At 37.2% G+C, this 26,454-nt stretch overlaps 1 protein-coding gene across 1 annotated transcript in view; it reads left to right on the top strand.

The window, feature by feature from the left end:
• LOC125779150 (zinc finger MYM-type protein 1-like) overlaps nucleotides 1–26,151 on the top strand; it is a 110,215-nt gene extending 84,064 nt beyond the window's left edge. Inside the window, exon 2 of the mRNA XM_049459792.1 lies at nucleotides 23,320–26,151. Coding sequence (XP_049315749.1) covers nucleotides 24,515–25,498 — 984 coding nt within the window. The 5' untranslated portion in view covers nucleotides 23,320–24,514 and the 3' untranslated portion in view covers nucleotides 25,499–26,151. The remainder of the gene's footprint in view (nucleotides 1–23,319) is intronic.
• Nucleotides 26,152–26,454: the final 303 nt, after the last annotated feature.

Below are 26,454 nucleotides of genomic sequence, written 5' to 3' on the forward strand. Positions count from 1 at the left end.
ATATTTGGTTTTTGAATACATTTATCGGAGCTTCAATGCTAGGTATTAAATCGTGACTGGAGTTTTCAGCGCTATGCTGTGTAGAGGCAATTGAATGGATTTGTTCTGTTAGTATTCTGGAGAGTGCGTCAGCTACGACGCACAGTGGGTAAAATGCGGAAAAAATATGTAATTTTTAACTATCTAATTTTAACAAAATTTCATTCCAGTAGTGTTTCTAGACAATGAATACGGTTTAATTTATCACGTATTTGCGAATTGACATTTCACTGACATAACAACGTATTTTTAAAGTCAAATAAAAATAGAACTCTTGAAAATTGTGAAAAATATTGAGAAAAATATGAGAACAGACGTATGGGGTTTCGACGTTTTATGCAATAAGAAGTGACTTTAAAGTCTATCCTAATATATATTATAATATATTATAAAATAATTATTTTCATTTCATAGGCCTAATTCATGTCAATTTTGACAAAGTTTTAAAATAAAACCATTTTTTAAACACTTTTACATAAAAATTATAGTTTTGACTATTAGCTACATGTACCTACATAGTCTAATTAGTCCTAATATTTTATGTACACTTTAAGGGATTTGATAACGAAAAAATGAACTGCGGATACGTGCGGATAAGGATCAAAGATAGCTATAACATTGTCTGTTGCATTTTCATTTTTTTTTCGTTGTTTTGTTTGTTTTTTTGATTGTTCGGTTTGCTGCTTAGTTGTTATTTTTTGGAGTTGTCTCTCGTTATACAACAACAACAAAATACTAGTTTAGATGCCTTATATTATTTGAACTAATTACACAGTACAACAGCTAATCTGGGGGGTGAGAAATTCAAAGTCAGGGTGATCGTACTAGGTCAGTATAGTAAAACCCTCAAAGGGTTTAGCGTTCGTATGTGTCGTATGTGATACCGAGAGAAGTGCAAACGGGTGAAAAAAAATTAACAAAACACGAAATTTTGAAATGGCAAAAGAAATAAAATATTGTGATATTGCAGAAATTTAAAATAATGTTAAATACAATCAATAGTCAAGCAGCAATAGATCCTCAAAAATTTGAAATTTATTGCATGAAAACTGCGAGGTTATATGTCAGTCTTTATAATTTTTACTATATGCCAATGACGGTACATAAAGTTTTAATGCATGGAAGCAAAATTGTTTCATCCTCTATTTTACCATTGGGCATGCTATCAGAGGAGGCTCAAGAAGCTCGCAATAAAGATTACAAGAAATATAGGCTTAATCATTCTAGAAAATGCAACAGAATTTCTACAAATCAAGATGTAATGCACTTGCTTTTAGCTTCATCGGATCCTTTTATTAATGGTTTCAGAACAAATCTCAAAAATATAACTTTAGAATTGGACGATGATGTTAAAAAATTACTTGTTGAATAAATAATTAATAATATATGATCATTTTTGAATATTTATTGGTTATGTTATATGGGAGGTGGGCGTAGTTATGGGCGGACTTGTTTCATTTTTAGAGAAATAATAATGTTTATTGTTTCAAATCCGTTTGACAATTTTTAACAGTTTAGCTGTGATAACAGCGAAAATATTGCAACTTTTGTGATTATATTATATGGAAGATGGGCGTAATTGTGGGCGGATGTGCTTTATTTTTTCTGGATAAGCTTATATTTACAAAATATTACACTGTAGAAAATTTTGTTACTGTAGGATGATTTTTGATTTTTGTGTTATATGGGAGGTGGGCGTGGTTGTGGGCGGATTTTAACAAAATTTTTTTTTTCATCTAATTTGGCAATATGAGAGATGTGTGGCAAATTTCAAAGCCCTACCTCGATTCCTTCTATTTTTTGCCGCGGCTTGTATGAAGCGGCACCACTGTGCTACCAGAGAACGTGAAGTATAGAGAAGGTGCAGGTTCGACTGCGAACATTTGATAGATTTTTATTAGGGAATTCGCCGGATTCTTTAACATTGTGAGTCGGATTTCGCCCCGCAATTTTAACATTTTTTACCATTCTCTCACATATTCTAACCGAGAATATGAAGAGAATATGTATTCACGGCATATGATGAAGTGGCATATATGTACATGTCGAAGCAGAAAATATGAAGAGACTCGCAACGAAGAATTTCGTTTTGCTTGTTTATATTTTGTTTCATTTTGACACCGAAAAATGTGTACAAAATACATGATGTTCTCTGTCTCACATACGCAAGAATATGAAGAGACATAAATATATGTATGCATGAATATGAATAAGAAGACATATGTAAACATATGCATGCATTGAATATGAATGTGAAGACATAAACATATGCATGCTGCTCCTTATGATCTCCCAACTTTTTCATGCTTCAATTTTTCAACTTGGGAATCGCAATGTATGCAAATAAGTATGTATGTATGCTTTTGCGTTTTGCCGTCGGCAATTGAATATTGACTTGTACACATAATTATGATATGAGTACAATTTTGTATGAATGCATGCATAGTAATATTTAGTCAATTTGGACTTGCATATTTAATAATTTTCTTTGATTTTTACATAATATATTATACTAATAAATATTTTTGTATTATATTTCCTACTAATAGAAATTAAATTTATCACAACAATATATGCATACATATGTACATACATCATATTAACGTATGTCTCTGCACATGCTCATATCATAATCTTATTATCTGCTCATATGACTGCATGTATACGCATGTGCGCGTTCAGAAATTCATATCATGATTTTATCACTTACATATCAATATATTACATGTGCGCGCATTGATCTGTATGTTCATATATTCATATATACTTATATGTACATATATTTGTATACACTTGCGAACAAATAATGCACAAGCATTCGATTTATTATATTCAATTCTAAAATATTTTTCCTTAGCTCGCAAAAATCAGCGTCGATATGTATGCAAGTTCATACATATGCATACATATTTACGCTAGTTCGTAGGCGAAGCTGTTACAGCGGCAAGGGAAGCGGTAACAATCGGCAATCGTTTGTTAGTTTCTTTCGCGTCTCGTCGCGCCAGTGCTTCGACAGATTGATGTGCTGAACACATAGAATGCGACAGACTGCAAGCGCCATCTGAATCTGATATTGAAATACACACATTCTTAAGGACACAGTTATTTAGACAGCTGCACAACTACATAACTGTGTCCATATGAACGTGTATATTTTAATGTTTGACAGATGTCGCTTGCAGTCATCCCCGCTCAATGTGTTCAGCATTTGACTCTTTGACAAAACGCCTGTTTCGGCCATTGGTTGACCGTGAAAACGGAGATGCGAAAGATGCGTGCGACACTTGTTATTATGAATGTATGTACATACATACATATGTATGTGGCTCGCATTTGCTTTCGGAAACATACAAATGTGCCAAAGAAATAATATACATACATATGTATATGCCATAGAAATTCTATTGGTACAAATATGGAAATGATAACGAAATAATGCGAATATGCATATTTCATGAAGGTCATCAATTTTCTTTGAAGAAATGAAGATCATTTTGCACATCTTCACTTTGTAATAGTCGAAATAAATATTAATTAATTTAAAAATTAAAAAATAAAAATAAAGAGAAATAACATTAAAATAATTTTTCCTTATTTTTCCTGATTTTGTAAAAAAAATTAAAATGTTTACCATTTTTCGGAAAAAAATGGTTCATTTGATACAAAGTAATCACGCATGTGTGACAATGGTTCATTAATTCAATATAAGCATGCATATGTGAAAATCACGCATATGTGATAATGGTCATATAATACAATATATGCATACATACAGTGGCTCCAAGCCAAAGTCGGACACCGTAGAAAAAAATGTTCCGTCCTAAAAATATTTGAGTCAAAGCAGTTAGAAAAAAAGATAAAATATTTTTTCAATTACTTATTTATTGCAGTTCCAAAATATAAAAACAAAACATATAAATTAATTCAGTATTATAAAATATTCTACTAAAACAACAAATAAGAGCAAATTCAATACACAAGCCAAACTCGGACAGTCAACAAGTTTTTTGAAATTTCGATATATATTTTAAAAACTAATATTTTTTATGAAGACTTTTATTTTTAGTAACCATTTTGAGCCGGTTAGGCATTGACTTAACTAATTTTAGACACCGCTTACGCGATTATAGCCGAGTCAACAACAGCGCGCCAGTCGTTTCTTCTCTTCGCTACGTGGCGCCAATTGGATATTCCAAGCGAAGCCAGGTTCTGCTCCACTTGGTCCTTCCAACGGAGTGGAGGTCTTCCTCTTCCTCTCCTTCCCCCGGCGGGTACAGCGTCGAATACTTTCAGAGCTGGAGTGTTTTCGTCCATTCGGACAACATGACCTAGCCAGCGTAGCCGCTGTCTTTTAATTCGCTGAACTATGTCAATGTCGCCGTATATCTCGTACAGCTCATCGTTCCATCGAATGCGATATTCGCCGTGGCCAACGCGCAAAGGACCATAAATCTTTCGCAGAACTTTTCTCTCGAAAACTCGCAACGTCGACTCATCAGATGTTGTCATCGTCCAAGCCTCTGCACCATATAACAGGACGGGTATTATGAGTGACTTATAGAGTTTGGTTTTTGTTCGTCGAGAGAGGACTTTGCTTCTCAATTGCCTACTTAGTCCGAAGTAGCACCTGTTGGCAAGAGTTATCCTGCGTTGGATTTCAAAGCTGACATTGTTGGTGGTGTTTACGCTGGTTCCAAGATAGACGAAATTATCTACAACTTCAAAGTTATGACTGTCAACAGTGACGTGAGTGCCAAGTCGCGAGTGCGACGACTGTTTGTTTGATGACAGGAGATATTTCGTCTTGCCCTCGTTCACTGCCAGACCCATTTGCGTTGCTTCCTTGTTCAGTCTGGAGAAAGCAGAACTAACGGCGCGGGTGTTGAGACCGATGATATCAATATCATCGGCATACGCCAGCAGCTGTACACTCTTATAAAAGATTGTACCTGCTCGATTAAGTTCTGCAGCTCGAACTATTTTCTCCAGCAGCAGATTGAAGAAATCGCACGATAGGGAGTCGCCTTGTCTGAAACCTCGTTTGGTATCGAACGGCTCGGAGAGGTCCTTCCCGATCCTGACGGAGCTTTTGGTCCCGCTCAATGTCAGTTTACACAGCCGTATTAGTTTTGCGGAGATACCAAATTCAGACATTGCGGCATAAAGGCAGCTCCTTTTCGTACTGTCGAAAGCAGCTTTAAAATCGACGAAGAGGTGATGTGTGTCGATTCTCCTTTCACGGGTCTTTTCCAAGATTTGGCGCATGGTGAATATCTGGTCGGTTGTTGATTTACCAGGTCTGAAGCCACACTGAAAAGGTCCAATCAGTTTGTTGACGGTGGGCTTTAATCTTTCACACAATACGCTCGATAGAACCTTATACGCGAAATTAAGGAGGCTAATCCCACGGTATTATTGACTTGTACACATAATTATGATATGAGTACAATTTTGTATGAATGCATGCATAGTAATATTTAGTCAATTTGGACTTGCATATTTAATAATTTTCTTTGATTTTTACATAATATATTATACTAATAAATATTTTTGTATTATATTTCCTACTAATAGAAATTAAATTTATCACAACAATATATGCATACATATGTACATACATCATATTAACGTATGTCTCTGCACATGCTCATATCATAATCTTATTATCTGCTCATATGACTGCATGTATACGCATGTGCGCGTTCAGAAATTCATATCATGATTTTATCACTTACATATCAATATATTACATGTGCGCGCATTGATCTGTATGTTCATATATTCATATATACTTATATGTACATATATTTGTATACACTTGCGAACAAATAATGCACAAGCATTCGATTTATTATATTCAATTCTAAAATATTTTTCCTTAGCTCGCAAAAATCAGCGTCGATATGTATGCAAGTTCATACATATGCATACATATTTACGCTAGTTCGTAGGCGAAGCTGTTACAGCGGCAAGGGAAGCGGTAACAATCGGCAATCGTTTGTTAGTTTCTTTCGCGTCTCGTCGCGCCAGTGCTTCGACAGATTGATGTGCTGAACACATAGAATGCGACAGACTGCAAGCGCCATCTGAATCTGATATTGAAATACACACATTCTTAAGGACACAGTTATTTAGACAGCTGCACAACTACATAACTGTGTCCATATGAACGTGTATATTTTAATGTTTGACAGATGTCGCTTGCAGTCATCCCCGCTCAATGTGTTCAGCATTTGACTCTTTGACAAAACGCCTGTTTCGGCCATTGGTTGACCGTGAAAACGGAGATGCGAAAGATGCGTGCGACACTTGTTATTATGAATGTATGTACATGCATACATATGTATGTGGCTCGCATTTGCTTTCGGAAACATACAAATGTGCCAAAGAAATAATATACATACATATGTATATGCCATAGAAATTCTATTGGTACAAATATGGAAATGATAACGAAATAATGCGAATATGCATATTTCATGAAGGTCATCAATTTTCTTTGAAGAAATGAAGATCATTTTGCACATCTTCACTTTGTAATAGTCGAAATAAATATTAATTAATTTAAAAATTAAAAAATAAAAATAAAGAGAAATAACATTAAAATAATTTTTCCTTATTTTTCCTGATTTTGTAAAAAAAATTAAAATGTTTACCATTTTTCGGAAAAAAATGGTTCATTTGATACAAAGTAATCACGCATGTGTGACAATGGTTCATTAATTCAATATAAGCATGCATATGTGAAAATCACGCATATGTGATAATGGTCATATAATACAATATATGCATACATACAGTGGCTCCAAGCCAAAGTCGGACACCGTAGAAAAAAATGTTCCGTCCTAAAAATATTTGAGTCAAAGCAGTTAGAAAAAAAGATAAAATATTTTTTCAATTACTTATTTATTGCAGTTCCAAAATATAAAAACAAAACATATAAATTAATTCAGTATTATAAAATATTCTACTAAAACAACAAATAAGAGCAAATTCAATACACAAGCCAAACTCGGACAGTCAACAAGTTTTTTGAAATTTCGATATATATTTTAAAAACTAATATTTTTTATGAAGACTTTTATTTTTAGTAACCATTTTGAGCCGGTTAGGCATTGACTTAACTAATTTTAGACACCGCTTACGCGATTATAGCCGAGTCAACAACAGCGCGCCAGTCGTTTCTTCTCTTCGCTACGTGGCGCCAATTGGATATTCCAAGCGAAGCCAGGTTCTGCTCCACTTGGTCCTTCCAACGGAGTGGAGGTCTTCCTCTTCCTCTCCTTCCCCCGGCGGGTACAGCGTCGAATACTTTCAGAGCTGGAGTGTTTTCGTCCATTCGGACAACATGACCTAGCCAGCGTAGCCGCTGTCTTTTAATTCGCTGAACTATGTCAATGTCGCCGTATATCTCGTACAGCTCATCGTTCCATCGAATGCGATATTCGCCGTGGCCAACGCGCAAAGGACCATAAATCTTTCGCAGAACTTTTCTCTCGAAAACTCGCAACGTCGACTCATCAGATGTTGTCATCGTCCAAGCCTCTGCACCATATAACAGGACGGGTATTATGAGTGACTTATAGAGTTTGGTTTTTGTTCGTCGAGAGAGGACTTTGCTTCTCAATTGCCTACTTAGTCCGAAGTAGCACCTGTTGGCAAGAGTTATCCTGCGTTGGATTTCAAAGCTGACATTGTTGGTGGTGTTTACGCTGGTTCCAAGATAGACGAAATTATCTACAACTTCAAAGTTATGACTGTCAACAGTGACGTGAGTGCCAAGTCGCGAGTGCGACGACTGTTTGTTTGATGACAGGAGATATTTCGTCTTGCCCTCGTTCACTGCCAGACCCATTTGCGTTGCTTCCTTGTTCAGTCTGGAGAAAGCAGAACTAACGGCGCGGGTGTTGAGACCGATGATATCAATATCATCGGCATACGCCAGCAGCTGTACACTCTTATAAAAGATTGTACCTGCTCGATTAAGTTCTGCAGCTCGAACTATTTTCTCCAGCAGCAGATTGAAGAAATCGCACGATAGGGAGTCGCCTTGTCTGAAACCTCGTTTGGTATCGAACGGCTCGGAGAGGTCCTTCCCGATCCTGACGGAGCTTTTGGTCCCGCTCAATGTCAGTTTACACAGCCGTATTAGTTTTGCGGAGATACCAAATTCAGACATTGCGGCATAAAGGCAGCTCCTTTTCGTACTGTCGAAAGCAGCTTTAAAATCGACGAAGAGGTGATGTGTGTCGATTCTCCTTTCACGGGTCTTTTCCAAGATTTGGCGCATGGTGAATATCTGGTCGGTTGTTGATTTACCAGGTCTGAAGCCACACTGAAAAGGTCCAATCAGTTTGTTGACGGTGGGCTTTAATCTTTCACACAATACGCTCGATAGAACCTTATACGCGAAATTAAGGAGGCTAATCCCACGGTATTATTGACTTGTACACATAATTATGATATGAGTACAATTTTGTATGAATGCATGCATAGTAATATTTAGTCAATTTGGACTTGCATATTTAATAATTTTCTTTGATTTTTACATAATATATTATACTAATAAATATTTTTGTATTATATTTCCTACTAATAGAAATTAAATTTATCACAACAATATATGCATACATATGTACATACATCATATTAACGTATGTCTCTGCACATGCTCATATCATAATCTTATTATCTGCTCATATGACTGCATGTATACGCATGTGCGCGTTCAGAAATTCATATCATGATTTTATCACTTACATATCAATATATTACATGTGCGCGCATTGATCTGTATGTTCATATATTCATATATACTTATATGTACATATATTTGTATACACTTGCGAACAAATAATGCACAAGCATTCGATTTATTATATTCAATTCTAAAATATTTTTCCTTAGCTCGCAAAAATCAGCGTCGATATGTATGCAAGTTCATACATATGCATACATATTTACGCTAGTTCGTAGGCGAAGCTGTTACAGCGGCAAGGGAAGCGGTAACAATCGGCAATCGTTTGTTAGTTTCTTTCGCGTCTCGTCGCGCCAGTGCTTCGACAGATTGATGTGCTGAACACATAGAATGCGACAGACTGCAAGCGCCATCTGAATCTGATATTGAAATACACACATTCTTAAGGACACAGTTATTTAGACAGCTGCACAACTACATAACTGTGTCCATATGAACGTGTATATTTTAATGTTTGACAGATGTCGCTTGCAGTCATCCCCGCTCAATGTGTTCAGCATTTGACTCTTTGACAAAACGCCTGTTTCGGCCATTGGTTGACCGTGAAAACGGAGATGCGAAAGATGCGTGCGACACTTGTTATTATGAATGTATGTACATACATATGTATGTGGCTCGCATTTGCTTTCGGAAACATACAAATGTGCCAAAGAAATAATATACATACATATGTATATGCCATAGAAATTCTATTGGTACAAATATGGAAATGATAACGAAATAATGCGAATATGCATATTTCATGAAGGTCATCAATTTTCTTTGAAGAAATGAAGATCATTTTGCACATCTTCACTTTGTAATAGTCGAAATAAATATTAATTAATTTAAAAATTAAAAAATAAAAATAAAGAGAAATAACATTAAAATAATTTTTCCTTATTTTTCCTGATTTTGTAAAAAAAATTAAAATGTTTACCATTTTTCGGAAAAAAATGGTTCATTTGATACAAAGTAATCACGCATGTGTGACAATGGTTCATTAATTCAATATAAGCATGCATATGTGAAAATCACGCATATGTGATAATGGTCATATAATACAATATATGCATACATACAGTGGCTCCAAGCCAAAGTCGGACACCGTAGAAAAAAATGTTCCGTCCTAAAAATATTTGAGTCAAAGCAGTTAGAAAAAAAGATAAAATATTTTTTCAATTACTTATTTATTGCAGTTCCAAAATATAAAAACAAAACATATAAATTAATTCAGTATTATAAAATATTCTACTAAAACAACAAATAAGAGCAAATTCAATACACAAGCCAAACTCGGACAGTCAACAAGTTTTTTGAAATTTCGATATATATTTTAAAAACTAATATTTTTTATGAAGACTTTTATTTTTAGTAACCATTTTGAGCCGGTTAGGCATTGACTTAACTAATTTTAGACACCGCTTACGCGATTATAGCCGAGTCAACAACAGCGCGCCAGTCGTTTCTTCTCTTCGCTACGTGGCGCCAATTGGATATTCCAAGCGAAGCCAGGTTCTGCTCCACTTGGTCCTTCCAACGGAGTGGAGGTCTTCCTCTTCCTCTCCTTCCCCCGGCGGGTACAGCGTCGAATACTTTCAGAGCTGGAGTGTTTTCGTCCATTCGGACAACATGACCTAGCCAGCGTAGCCGCTGTCTTTTAATTCGCTGAACTATGTCAATGTCGCCGTATATCTCGTACAGCTCATCGTTCCATCGAATGCGATATTCGCCGTGGCCAACGCGCAAAGGACCATAAATCTTTCGCAGAACTTTTCTCTCGAAAACTCGCAACGTCGACTCATCAGATGTTGTCATCGTCCAAGCCTCTGCACCATATAACAGGACGGGTATTATGAGTGACTTATAGAGTTTGGTTTTTGTTCGTCGAGAGAGGACTTTGCTTCTCAATTGCCTACTTAGTCCGAAGTAGCACCTGTTGGCAAGAGTTATCCTGCGTTGGATTTCAAAGCTGACATTGTTGGTGGTGTTTACGCTGGTTCCAAGATAGACGAAATTATCTACAACTTCAAAGTTATGACTGTCAACAGTGACGTGAGTGCCAAGTCGCGAGTGCGACGACTGTTTGTTTGATGACAGGAGATATTTCGTCTTGCCCTCGTTCACTGCCAGACCCATTTGCGTTGCTTCCTTGTTCAGTCTGGAGAAAGCAGAACTAACGGCGCGGGTGTTGAGACCGATGATATCAATATCATCGGCATACGCCAGCAGCTGTACACTCTTATAAATGATTGTACCTGCTCGATTAAGTTCTGCAGCTCGAACTATTTTCTCCAGCAGCAGATTGAAGAAATCGCACGATAGGGAGTCGCCTTGTCTGAAACCTCGTTTGGTATCGAACGGCTCGGAGAGGTCCTTCCCGATCCTGACGGAGCTTTTGGTCCCGCTCAATGTCAGTTTACACAGCCGTATTAGTTTTGCGGAGATACCAAATTCAGACATTGCGGCATAAAGGCAGCTCCTTTTCGTACTGTCGAAAGCAGCTTTAAAATCGACGAAGAGGTGATGTGTGTCGATTCTCCTTTCACGGGTCTTTTCCAAGATTTGGCGCATGGTGAATATCTGGTCGGTTGTTGATTTACCAGGTCTGAAGCCACACTGAAAAGGTCCAATCAGTTTGTTGACGGTGGGCTTTAATCTTTCACACAATACGCTCGATAGAACCTTATACGCGAAATTAAGGAGGCTAATCCCACGGTAGTTGGCGCAGATTGTGGGGTCTCCTTTTTTATGGATTGGGCATAGCACACTTAAATTCCAATCGTTGGGCATGCTTTCGTCCGACCATATTTTACAAAGAAGCTGATGCATGCTCCTTATCAGTTCTTCGCCGCCGTGTTTGAATAGCTCGTCTGGCAATCCATCCGCCCCCGCCGCTTTGTTGTTCTTCAGGCGGGTAATTGCTATTCGAACTTCTTCTTGGTCGGGCAATGGAACGTCTGCTTCTTTGTAAAATATGGTCGGACGAAAGCATGCCCAACGATTGGAATTTAAGTGTGCTATGCCCAATCCATAAAAAAGGAGACCCCACAATCTGCGCCAACTACCGTGGGATTAGCCTCCTTAATTTCGCGTATAAGGTTCTATCGAGCGTATTGTGTGAAAGATTAAAGCCCACCGTCAACAAACTGATTGGACCTTATCAGTGTGGCTTCAGACCTGGTAAATCAACAACCGACCAGATATTCACCATGCGCCAAATCTTGGAAAAGACCCGTGAAAGGAGAATCGACACACATCACCTCTTCGTCGATTTTAAAGCTGCTTTCGACAGTACGAAAGTACGAAAAGGAGCTGCCTTTATGCCGCAATGTCAGAATTTGGTATCTCTGCAAAACTAATACGGCTGTGTAAACTGACATTGAGCGGCACCAAAAGCTCCATCAGGATCGGGAAGGACCTCTCCGAGCCGTTCGATACCAAACGAGGTTTCAGACAAGGCGACTCCCTATCGTGCGATTTCTTCAATCTGCTGCTGGAGAAAATAGTTCGAGCTGCAGAACTTAATCGAGCAGGTACAATCTTTTATAAGAGTGTACAGCTGCTGGCGTATGCCGATGATATTGATATCATCGGTCTCAACACCCGCGCCGTTAGTTCTGCTTTCTCCAGACTGAACAAGGAAGCAACGCAAATGGGTCTGGCAGTGAACGAGGGCAAGACGAAATATCTCCTGTCATCAAACAAACAGTCGTCGCACTCGCGACTTGGCACTCACGTCACTGTTGACAGTCATAACTTTGAAGTTGTAGATAATTTCGTCTATCTTGGAACCAGCGTAAACACCACCAACAATGTCAGCTTTGAAATCCAACGCAGGATAACTCTTGCCAACAGGTGCTACTTCGGACTAAGTAGGCAATTGAGAAGCAAAGTCCTCTCTCGACGAACAAAAACCAAACTCTATAAGTCACTCATAATACCCGTCCTGTTATATGGTGCAGAGGCTTGGACGATGACAACATCTGATGAGTCGACGTTGCGAGTTTTCGAGAGAAAAGTTCTGCGAAAGATTTATGGTCCTTTGCGCGTTGGCCACGGCGAATATCGCATTCGATGGAACGGTGAGCTGTACGAGATATACGGCGACATTGACATAGTTCAGCGAATTAAAAGACAGCGGCTACGCTGGCTAGGTCATGTTGTCCGAATGGACGAAAACACTCCAGCTCTGAAAGTATTCGACGCTGTACCCGCCGGGGGAAGCAGAGGAAGAGGAGACCTCCACTCCGTTGGAAGGACCAAGTGGAGAAGGACCTGGCTTCGCTTGGAATATCCAATTGGCGCCACGTAGCGAAGAGAAGAAACGACTGGCGCGCTGTTGTTGACTCGGCTATAATCGCGTAAGCGGTGTCTATGCCAGTAAAGAAGAAAGAAGAATGTTTTTGCTGATCTTAATTTCGGCACCTAACTCTTTTAAACTATCGTTGCCTAAGATAGCATCGAAGGATTTTAGTGAGGGTAATACGAAGAATTTTATTTCTACGTCATGAATGTTAAAAATATTTGCTATTTTATGATGTGTAACTAATGTGCTGCCTCCTACAGAAAAGGCATTGAATGGTTTTTGATTTAGAATTGGATTGTTCACGAATTTCGGTTGGATATAATTCCTATTTGATCCTGTGTCTATTAAAATTTTTAATATCTGACCGTTTCTCATCTTGCATACAACATATGGAAGAGAGGAACTCTTTATTCTAAAAAAATTAGATAATTATTATCATGGATTTCGTTGTCGACTTCGTCTATTTGGTCTATATACTCGTTCAAATTTTCTTCGAGATCATTGTGGTTTTCGTAATCTGTAATTACTTGTTCGTATTCTGTCGTTGTAGCGTACGTTTCAGCGGATAGCATTTACTTTTCTTTATTAGTGGTTTGTATGTTGAAGTTTCTCTGTCTTTTCTGTACATCTGCTATTGGGTCAGATGGTCTTTTGCCAACTTCGAAGCGAGGTCGGTTCATATAATTGACCATATTCGTTTGTATACTGCGGTCCACGTCCATAGGTTCTGGACGAGGCAGTGGTTTTTGTGCCGTCGGCCTAGCTGGGGTCTGGTATTGGTATTGTCTATTTGAGAATGGTTGTCGAGGTGCGCCAGTAGGTTGGAATTTCTTAAAGTTCTGTCTTGGTTGTGCGATTGGTGGTTGTAGTCCATATTGTTCCTATTGGTAAAGTCTTGGTGGGACTGGAGGTTGTTGACCGTTTTGTTGGTATTGGTAGGGTCTTGATGGGACTGATTGTTGTCTATTTGTAAATTGTAAGTTGCGTGCAGCAGCTATAGGTTTGGAATTCGAAATCCTGAAGTTGCTTGTTTGTCCTTTCTTTGCTGCGTTGTTTGCACGAAATGTTTAGTTTTCCAACTTCAAACACAAATGGAGTGATGAAGGTAAATCTACTGGTTCTTTAATTCCTAATAGGCGAGGTAAGTCACCTCGCAACCCTCGTACAAAAGTGTCTAGAGCTTTGTCTCTGTACGTTTTTGTCATTAGTTGTCCTGCTTCTCTACCTAACCCCATACAACCAATTTTATTCAAAATTAGGGATAAGTGCTTGTAAACTGTCTGGTAGAATTCCTCTACTGATTGATTAGAGTCTTGGACTAACATAGTCATTTGGTATTCTAAAGTATTTATGTCGCGTTTGTCCGCATAATGTAATGTCAGACATTTGGAAATGGCTAACCAATTAAGTGGGGTATTATAGGATTCAAATGCCATATCAGCATGTCCTATTATCTTATTCCGTATGGTGTGCAAGATACAATAGTATTTTGGTGTACCTTGATAAGCTATAACGCTTCTAGGATACGATCTACTCCCTTTTTCCATGAATTGAATTCTGATGGGTCACCTGAAAATTCACGTATTGTTTTCACTATGTCTGGTACCCTATCTAAGTCACCTAGATTCCTGACATGTTCTGGGGCGATCCCATGATCGGCTACATTGGCGAATTCCTCCGGTGAATTCTGTCGCCTTAATAATTCTGGTAATTGCTGCGCTATAATTTCACTAATCGTGGCTGCAAGTGCAGCTCGGTCAAGGTTTTCAACCATAATTCTGTTTTGTGTTGTGGATGCGCTAAGTCTTGAAGGCCTGACTAGGTTGTTTGCATTGGCCACAAAATAATCACGCAAATGTCAATTTGATTACGGTTCAGAAAATGAGTAAATTGTTTAAAAGTATTAACAAATCTTAATTTAATTACGGTTCAGAAAATGAGTAAATTGTTTAAAAGCATTAACAAATTTTATGCAAATTTCGGAAATAATGCCCTAATTTTTGTTGAAATCATGCAATTTTCGAGTTTAATTATAACCAGTTGGCTGTTTACAAAAATCGCAACGTTTGATTTTTTTTATATCAATTTCCAATTGATTTCAATAATAATAAATAATTTAATTAATTTTTTAATAATAATAATAATAATAATAATTTTAGTAATAAATTTAATTAATATTAATGTTACAATATTAGAGGTAATGGTGCGCCTCCTCCCTTCGACGATCCGGATTTAATCTTTTTTGTAACTTTCCTGTTACTACTGAGGCTCCTGCGATGCGTACCTTCTTGGGGGTGTCCTGCGGCCTTGCCTACAAGACTTGGAGACCGTGATCGTAGTTTATACGATATTTAGTTTTAGCGAGTTGTGCGTTTTTATTTTACACTCGCGATTTGACCGGTTGCTGCAAATTTTATTGCAAGCCGCGAACTTACTGGACGTTTTGCCGTATTGTTCCGCGTACCGGTCCCTGCTCGGGCGCCAGTTATTTTTTAACAAACTTTATTTATTTAATAGATAATATAATAATTAATTTGTATTTATAATTTCAAATTAGATTTTGTAAGGCACAATTGAAGAAAAATGGCGTTAGCTGTTCTGTAGCACTCGAACTGAGTAAGCGAAGCCTTCCGAAATGAATGTGACGAAAAAATGAGCTTTACCCGACATTCCGTAATTCAGCTTGTGTAATCCACAGGAGATGTCCGAAAAGGAGTATTTTAGAACACCGAATGGGTGTTGCCAGATTAGGTGTGTCCCCACAGTTGAATAAAATCTTTTATTTTTTAACTTGTAAACGTATAATAATATAAGCCCAAAGGCTAACATACGTCTGTAATAGCAATGTGCATTTCTGAGCATAATTTTCATTGAATGCTCAGGTCTGTTCACTCATCACTGTTAAGGGGCACACCTGGTGTGACAGCGTAAAAAAAGGCATTTTTTGGGATCAAAAAAAAAAAAAACTAGTCAATCAATCGTTTTAAAATTTTGAGGGTATATTTATACATGTTTTAAGAGTACACAAAAAAATTTTGAAAGAAAATATTAAATCTTCCACTGCTGCTATGATTGCATCCTTCTCTGTTGATAAAACCTAAAAAAAAATCTCGTTAAAGTAAAACATATTGTCTGTACGATGACCCTCGGGCTAATAAAAAATCAAAAATTGACAAAACGGCGGCATGTTGAAAAAAAAGTTAAATTTAACCCAAAATTATAGTCGTTTTTGGCCTGTCAAAATTCGATTTTTGATTAGATCAAAAAACTGGAGGGTTATCGTATGGAAAACTATGTATATATAGAACTATATAGAGCGATAGGATCATTTGTCTCCGAGTAATCACTCCAGCAAATTCGAAAAATGCTGTTTCGAGGAAAACGCGTTAAAAAATGTCCCGTATCCAATGCAACTATCTAACTGCCACGCGGCCACTCTTTTAAATGGCTGTAACTCAAAAACTATTCAAGATATCGATTTGAAATTTTAGTATATTATTATTAAAGGTATAACCTTTTGAAATAGGAACAAAAAATCGATTTTTTGAAAATTTCACACTAGGTGTGCCCCTTAAAATTTCTCCTTTTGAGCCAATAGGGCTGAAATCCACTGATATGATTTTGTTAGCTCTTGACAGTTCACACGCTTGTGCAGCTGAACCTTCTCTGTAATTCTACGTTCTCTGTCTTCAGTCGCTCAAATATTCTAAGTTTCAGTACCACTGAAAAGAATTTCAAACATACAAGTGAAGATAATAAAAGCGTATTAAAAATGGAAGGAGAGTGAGGTGCTCTCAATAATAGACTTTTTAATAGAAGGTGCGGCATTTAATGGTGCCGCAAAAAAAGATACAAAAAATCAATTTCAGTTTCAATTTGTGATGCAGGACTCGCAGTACAATAGATACGCATTGAATTAAAAAAAATGAGAGATATAAAAAATGGTTAGACGTAGAAATTAGAGAACATGTGCACTTCGTCCTTCAGTGTCATAGGATACTGATAAAACTTTGAGTAAACCGGAATGTCGGAAGAGGTTCGTATCGCTGTCCTTACAAGTCGCTCAAATATTCTAAGTTTCAGTACCACTAAAAAAAATTACAAACATTCAAGTGAAGATAATAAAAGCGTATTAAAAATGGAAGGAGAGTGAGGTGCTCTCAATAATAGACTTTTTAATAGAAGGTGCGGCATTTAATGGTGCCGCAAAAAAAGATACAAAAAATCAATTTCAGTTTCAATTTGTGATGCAGGACTCGCTGTACAATAGATACGCATTGAATTAAAAAAATGAGAGATATAAAAAATGGTTAGACGTTGAAATTAGAGAACATGTGCACTTCGTCCTTCAGTGTCATAGGATACTGATAAAACTTTGAGTAAACCGGAATGTCGGAAGAGGTTCGTATCGCTGCCCTTACAAGTCGCTCAAATATTCTAAGTTTCCGTACCACTAAAAAAAATTACAAACATTCAAGTGAAGATAATAAAAGCGTATTAAAAATGGAAGGAGAGTGAGGTGCTCTCAATAATAGACTTTTTAATAGAAGGTGCGGCATTTAATGGTGCCGCAAAAAAAGATACAAAAAATCAATTTCAGTTTCAATTTGTGATGCAGGACTCGCTGTACAATAGATACGCATTGAATTAAAAAATGAGATATAGAAAATGGTTAGACGTTGAAATTAGAGAACATAGGAACCCATCTGTTTCGAATATTTTGAATAAATCGGACTCCTGGTAGCATATTGGCATAGCCGAAAGCCATTTGTGAACTGCATGTGTAATGAAAAGCGTCTGTTTCGGAGTTGACAAAAACTAATTTGTAAAAATGAAGAAGTAAGTTGCAAAATATATATTTTTTTGTAAATTTTTTCCAACTCTGCTGGTGTTAATAATGATAAATATTTTATACGTGTATACAAATATTTTATAATACTTATTTTTCTTCATTACTTTTTTGTAATTCAGCAAGTATGTTACCATATGATCTCGTCCGGCATTACATGGGAATTTATGTTGCAATAGTTTTGTGTAAACTAAAAAACTAACTTTTAACTTTCACCCTTTAATAGTATTTCGCTTTAAGAAAACTGACCCTATGTGAAGCGTTAGACTTTATTGAAAGTCTGGAAAGTGATAGTGATGAAGAAGTAGCAAAAATATTTATTGAACCTCCAGAAAATGATGGCGATATAAGCGGTAAAGATGATGCATAAGAACATGCAGGAGGAGTCCCAGATAATAAGTTTTTCGTAAAATAATCGATTTTTCGGAATCGATTTTCAGTAGTCGAAGTCGATTAAGAATGGATTGTTGACATTCAACTTTACTATTAATTAAGTGACTAGTTTCAAGTTATACATACTACATACGAGCACAAGAAAACTCGCGATAAAAAGTCATATAAAATCATTAATTTATTCATTGTTTGATATTTATAGTACATATTAATTCTTGACGATAAATTTACTAAAATGGCGCCTAGCGCTGTATGGATTTACTTTAGAAAAATAAACAACTGGTCGAATGTCTAGTGTCACCAATGTGGAAAGCAATTAAATAATAGTTCGTCTAGCTTAATTAAACATCTCGAAAAATCACATAAACTTTAACTACTTCTAATCCTAATCAAAATCGCAGTAGAACATTGAGTGAAAAAGAGAATGACGATAAAATAATAAGTGTCTCACAACCTAAAAAGGTAAATATATAGGTATATATTTATAACTTTCAAATCTATACTGTTTTTCTTGTATTTTTCTTTATGTATATTTAAATGCCAGTTATTGTATTATATCATTTAATGCTGAATTTCTAACAAATTATTTTTTCTTCTTCTTCTTCTTTATTGGCGTAGACACCGCTTACGCGATTATAGCCGAGTTAACAACAGCGCGCCAGTCGTTTCTTCTTTTCACTACGTGGCGCCAATTGGATAAGCGAAGCCAGGTCCTTCTCCACTCGGTCCTTCCAACGGAGTGGAGGTCTTCCTCTTACGTATTTGTAAAAGTAGTCGCGACATGTCACTCTCACAGTTACCCTATGCTTTGAATGTAGCGTAGGGTAACTGTGAGAGTGACATGTCGCGACAACAGAGTAAAAATAAAGATACTGTTGCCATCAAAGCTAAAAAAGTGCATCTTTAAGTTCTATCACTATTTTTAAGAAAGATATCAGCCGAAAGATATAAGACAAATTCAAAGACTGAAGACTATTCGAGTAAAAATTAACATTTCTCATTGTTATTCAGATTATTACTTTGTGAATGTAGTTACACATCTTTATCTTTTATAATACATTTTTTAAAAAAATTTGTTGAATTATTTTTCACTGGAAAACTGCACGATGTATTTGACATGTGCTCCTCCTGAGCACTTGCGTGCAACTTTACCATCACACCGAGAAGATCTCTCATGGTGTTGTTGCCGCTGTGGTGGGTGCAATGTTCCGATCAGCTTCTTAATCGCTTCCCCTAGTTCAGCCATACAGTCTCTATGAGGTTGCATTGCCCTTGCCAGGGGAGTGGTGTCGCCATACGCTGGTGGTTATGACCTCGCTCTTAAAGGTTTGTCAACACCGAGGTAACCATCGCTTAAGCTTCCACTGCTGCTGCCTCTTATAATCCCAAAAATGTTGTTACTGTTGTTGCTAGTGTTTTTGTTTCTCATGTTATTCTCCATATGTTTGTTTTACCAGTGCATCGTGTGCTGGTGGGCGGGCTGAAATAACCACGAACGGGTGTAACCTCGGGCATACTGCCCCTACCCCAGTTCCCTGAGGCCTGGCCTTCGCTTTACCAGTTCTGGAAAACACGGACGGACCGGCGCTCGCCCGGGGCAACGTAGGCTACTACTCCTGCGTACAATGCACACTCCTTGACCAGGGCCCGAAGGGGCTGGTTCCTGATACACACCGCAGCAGACCCATCGGCAGAGCATGCTCAAATCACCCTCGCAAAGAAATCGCTGTTGACACTTTGAGGGACTCCCAGTGCGTCGCGATGTGTAGCGGTCATTTCTTGTTGACAGCCGCATCTAACATGGTGAGCAGACGCTGACCAGGAAGCCGCCCGTTGTGCGTCCGTCGCACCTGGATTTTTATTGTCCATCATGTACATGAATACTGATGAGGGGGGCACGTATTTCTATAAGGCGGTGTCGATTCGCCACAGTCACAGGAGCTTCAGCGGATCTGCTAGCTTTTATGTCGCATCCTCCACTCCTGCCGTTCAACGTCGAGGATTGCTTATTCGATTTAACTTATTTCTCAACTAACCTGCTACTACAAGCCGTTCGGCTATCCGCGAACTGCCGACCCTCCCGGTAGCTGAGAGCCCAGCTAGAGAGCCCAAATTCGATAGAACAGAACACTCTATCCGGGCAGAACACTCCGTCCAGTGGCGTAACTACAGGGTGGCAAGTCGGCAAAATGCCACGGGCCCCCAGCCCGAAGGGGCCCCCGGTCAGAGGAAATCTCAATTCCCAACATTTATTATTACACATACACATTACTTAAGTAAAAAAAAAGTTTTGTCTTTAATTTATTTGTTACCTTCTTAGTTGCATACATAGCTAAAAAAAATATACCTAGGTATTAAACTTTCAATGCATTAGTAAAAAAAAATTTAACCCAGTTTTAGAAAGAATGGTCAAAATCCAATTACTCGTAATAATTTCGGAAACATGTGTGGACAAACATACCTCAAAAATTTGTTTATTGGTTTATATTTATATTCACTGGGCATGTCTCAGGGTGTCTCGCTGAGACTAGGTATATTGCCGCCATTAAAATCAGTGTTGCCGTTTAAGCGCATTTCGCGCTAGATAGCGCAATTCTAGACTCTTCAGCGCTTTTTTTCTCAATACAATGCGCTAACAAATATTTTTCGGAATCTAGTAGAAAATTGTAAAAATTATTGACGATCGTAAATTTAAGCCAATAAGTTAATTGTCAGAGCCGTAAAACGTTAGGAAAATAACGAGCTGGGAATTCCCCAAAGGGTTTAGTATTCGCCGACAACAATGTTATTGATGCGTTTAATATTTTGTCTCTTTTTTACATTAAAGTGTTATGTTATGACTGTCTCTGATCTTACTAACAGAGTTCAATTATAATGATACGTCATCAGTTGAAAGTTCTTAAGAAAATTGCCACACTTTTATGTTGCCTGAACACGGTTTGAAGAAAATGACTAAAACTGTAAAAAAAGAAACGGCATCTGGTGAAGGCACACCAATCGCACCCGAACGTAATGATGACCAGAAAGATATTCAGTTATTTAATTTAGTTGATTTTGATAAATGTAATAATGGTTAAATAAATTCACATAAAAGCACATCTTCTCTTATTGCCATTAAAAATGCACAGCTAAAATTTAGCGCAATTTTGAAATGAGTTTGGTGTATTTTTTTCTTTCTCAAACGGCAACACTGCTTAAAATTTATGTTGGTAATACTTGCTGATGCTTGGGGAATCCCCGATTCGAGTTTGTATATATGAAAAACTCCACTATTGTATTACGCAAGAACTCACCAAGCAATTAGCAGTTTATTGTTGTAAGATATGGTTGTTTGTTGCAAGTGAAGATATATTTAATTAGTTAATTGTGAAAATAGGTTGACAATGTCTACTGGGTAAGAATTTTATTCTAATATTTAAATTAATTTATACTATTACAATTATTTTAATTTTTAATCTACCCATAAAATTAATCATTTACATCGTCGGTAGGTATCGGTAGTAAAGTTTGAAATCACAAGTTACGAAATTATTATTTAAAATAATGATTCTCATCGCGCATTTCAAAATCAATTCACTATTTTGACATTCGTAACCACCAAAACTATTTCGGTACCTATGTTCATCGTTCTTTCAAAACTTACAAAATTTGACACTTGAATTGAACTTTGAACAATCGGTGGACTTTCGTTATAAACATTTTTACGGTCGCTTTTTTGGCATTTGTTAGCAATTAAGTAGATTTTTCAATAAATAAAAGCTATAGTATTATTACAAACTTTTTGCGGTTTTGTTCTAGAAAGTATCAGAGTGGAAGCGAAAAACGAAAGCGAAAGAAGGAGTCTGAAGAACAAAATAAAAAGTTGCCTAAAATAAGTCAGTACTTTAATAATCAAGATAGTAAAGGGTGATTTTTTAAGAGCTTGATAACTTTTTAAAAAAAAAAAACGCATAAAATTTGCAAAATCTCATCGGTTCTTTATTTGAAACGTTAGATTGGTTCATGACATTTACTTTTTGAAGATAATTTCATTTAAATGTTGACCGCGGCTGCGTCTTAGGTGGTCCATTCGGAAAGTCCAATTTTGGGCAACTTTTTCGAGCATTTCGGCCGGAATAGCCCGAATTTCTTCGGAAATGTTGTCTTCCAAAGCTGGAATAGTTGCTGGCTTATTTCTGTAGACTTTAGACTTGACGTAGCCCCACAAAAAATAGTCTAAAGGCGTTAAATCGCATGATCTTGGTGGCCAACTTACGGGTCCATTTCTTGAGATGAATTGTTGTCCGAAGTTTTCCCTCAAAATGGCCATAGAATCGCGAGCTGTGTGGCATGTAGCGCCATCTTGTTGAAACCACATGTCAACCAAGTTCAGTTCTTCCATTTTTGGCAACAAAAAGTTTGTTAGCATCGAACGATAGCGATCGCCATTCACCGTAACGTTGCGTCCAACAGCATCTTTGAAAAAATACGGTCCAATGATTCCACCAGCGTACAAACCACACCAAACAGTGCATTTTTCGGGATGCATGGGCAGTTCTTGAACGGCTTCTGGTTGCTCTTCACCACAAATGCGGCAATTTTGCTTATTTACGTAGCCATTCAACCAGAAATGAGCCTCATCGCTGAACAAAATTTGTCGCGAAACACATTTCGAACCGAACACTGATTTTGGTAATAAAATTCAATGATTTGCAAGCGTTGCTCGTTAGTAAGTCTATTCATGATGAAATGTCAAAGCATACTGAGCATCTTTCTCTTTGACACCATGTCTGAAATCCCACGTGATCTGTCAAATACTAATGCATGAAAATCCTAACCTCAAAAAAATCACCCGTTATTTACAATTACAGTTATGATTACAGACTTTACAATCAATACAGATGACTTCTGCTACTCTGATGGGGCATTTGTTACTGCTAACGAGAGCTGTGTCATCCGCGAAAGTGGATGTCAATACGTTAGTAGCTGTTGGAGTATGTGCTGTATATAAAGGGTGATTTTTTAAGAGCTTGATAACTTTTTTTTTAAAAAAAACGCATAAAATTTGCAAAATCTCATCGGTTCTTTATTTGAAACGTTAGATTGGTTCATGACATTTACTTTTTGAAGATAATTTCATTTAAATGTTGACCGCGGCTGCGTCTTAGGTGGTCCATTCGGAAAGTCCAATTTTGGGCAACTTTTTCGAGCATTTCGGCCGGAATAGCCCGAATTTCTTCGGAAATGTTGTCTTCCAAAGCTGGAATAGTTGCTGGCTTATTTCTGTAGACTTTAGACTTGACGTAGCCCCACAAAAAATAGTCTAAAGGCGTTAAATCGCATGATCTTGGTGGCCAACTTACGGGTCCATTTCTTGAGATGAATTGTTGTCCGAAGTTTTCCCTCAAAATGGCCATAGAATCGCGAGCTGTGTGGCATGTAGCGCCATCTTGTTGAAACCACATGTCAACCAAGTTCAGTTCTTCCATTTTTGGCAACAAAAAGTTTGTTAGCATCGAACGATAGCGATCGCCATTCACCGTAACGTTGCGTCCAACAGCATCTTTGAAAAAATACGGTCCAATGATTCCACCAGCGTACAAACCACACCAAACAGTGCATTTTTCGGGATGCATGGGCAGTTCTTGAACGGCTTCTAGTTGCTCTTCACCCCAAATGCGGCAATTTTGCTTATTTACGTAGCCATTCAACCAGAAATGAGCCTCATCGCTGAACAAAATTTGTCGATAAACACATTTCGAACCGAACACTGATTTTGGTAATAAAATTCAATGATTTGCAAGCGTTGCTCGTTAGTAAGTCTATTCATGATGAAATGTCAAAGCATACTGAGCATCTTTCTCTTTGACACCATGTCTGAAATCCCACGTGATCTGTCAAATACTAATGCATGAAAATCCTAACCTCAAAAAAATCACCCGTTATACAAGAAGAAGTGGCAATATCGCAGGGCCCGATAACAGTGAATATTTATATTCAGAGCAACCACAACTGTAAACCAAAAGGCCCCTTGTTAAGGGATAGTAACAATAGATCTTTCTTAGATAAATATTATTACACTGTTTCTAAATCTGGCGTAAAGTTAGAACGTACATGGCTGTCCTATTCTCTATTGCTTCAAAAAGCATATTGTGCACCATGTTGGTTATTCGCAAATAGGGCGTCTAAAAATATACAAAATATTTGAATGGAAGGCAATGATGATTGGAAACATATTGTGGAAGCCATAGAAAGACATGAGACATCGAAAGAACATTTGCATTCATGTTTTGTACATCGACAGTGGCAGTTACATGGAACACTAGATGAAGAGCAAGAGTCCATTATCAAGAGAGAAAATTTTTTTTGGCGCCAGGTACTCACTAGACTTCTTGATGTTACTCTGATACTTTCAATCTGTAATTTAGCTTTTCGTGGTCATAAAGAAACGGTATATGGCAACGATTCTGGTCCAAAAGGAAATTTTTTGAGTATTGTTGAGTTATTAGCCAAATACGAACCTATTTTACAAGAGTTGCTAAGCAAACCTAAGGACCAGATTAAATACTTAAGTCCAAAAATACAAAATGACCTCATTGCTGTTCTGGTTCAAAAAGTGGAAAATGCCCTGGTAAATGAAATAGTCACCGCGCCGTTTTATTCCATTTTGTTTGATACTACTCAAGATATTTCCAAAACAGATCAATTGTGTGAACTTTACCGTTACTGTGTAATCGAGAAAGATGAAAATGGAACTCCAAAGGCTCTCGTAATTAAAGAGTCATTTTTAAGATTTCATGAGGATCAAACTGCCTTAGCAATGTCCAAGCAGATAATAAAATCCATAAATGGCAAAAGTATTTCTCTGAATAAGTGCCGTGGACAAGGGTACGATGGAGCTAATACTATGAAAGGTACTTATGGCGGAATTCAAAAACTCATAAGAGATATAGAGCCAAATGCAGTGTATGTCCATTGTGCTGCTCATAATTTAAACTTGGTAGTAAATGATGCAGTAAAAGAGGTCATAGAAATACAAACATTATTCGAAACTGTGCAACAAATTTATAATTTTTTTGGCCATAGTATTAGACGATGGAATATATTATCTAGTTTTATATCTGACAACAAAAAAGGAGAAACCGTTATATCATCAAATTCAGTAACATTAAAAACAATGAATCCAACTTGATGGGCAGGACGCTTTGATGCCATGTTTGCTTTAAAGGTTCGATTTGTTGATGTTCAAAAAGCGCTAACAAAAACCATTTTATCAAATTCCAAATCAGATGAGAGAAATGAAGCTATCTTGCTAAAGAAGAAGGTAGAGAACTACAATTTTATTATGTTGCTGGTTTTCCATTGCAAAGTCTTACAAACCATAGACGCGGCTTCTAAAGCACTTCAATCTAAAGCCGTCGATCTTTCAAATGCTTCAAAGCGTTTGCAAGTCTGTCTAGAAGAACTTGAAAAGTATCGACATGAATTTGAAGATTTAAAAACGGAAGCAAATAGTATTGCAGTTAAATGGTCTATAAACCCTGAATTTCCTAAAACTCGTCAGAGAAAAGTGAAACGTCATTTTGATGAAATTTGTGAGGATGAACGTCTCCAAGATCCTGAAAGCTTGTTTAAAGTGAACGTATTCTATCGTGTATTAGACATCATCATTAATCAACTTAGATCGCGTTTCCTTGGAATGATTGAAATTGTTTCCAATTTTAGTGTCTTGCAGCCTGCCACTTTGCAAAACTTGAATGATACTGATTTATTGGAAAAGGCTTTAGCATTTGTCCATTTATATAAAAAAGATATATCTATGTCGTTTTCCAAAGAAATTCTCAGTTTTCGAACCTCATTTAAACACGAAAAAGAAAGGTCGTCTTATTAATAACAAAGAATCATTTTATATCTTCAAGCTTTCCTGAAGTGTGCACTGCATTTCTGTTATTTCTCACCATTCCTGTAACTACGGCTAGTGCCGAGCGATCATTTTCAAAACTGAAATTGATAAAAACTTATTTAAGAAATTCTATGGGACAAGAAAGGTTAAGCAATTTGGCTATTCTATCCATCGAAAATTCTATGGCCCGAAATTTGAACTTTGATGATGTCAATAACACTTTTGCTGAACAGAAAGTCCGAAGA

The sequence above is a fragment of the Bactrocera dorsalis genome, chromosome 6 (assembly GCF_023373825.1).
Source record: "Bactrocera dorsalis isolate Fly_Bdor chromosome 6, ASM2337382v1, whole genome shotgun sequence".
Lineage (NCBI taxonomy): Eukaryota > Metazoa > Arthropoda > Insecta > Diptera > Tephritidae > Bactrocera > Bactrocera dorsalis.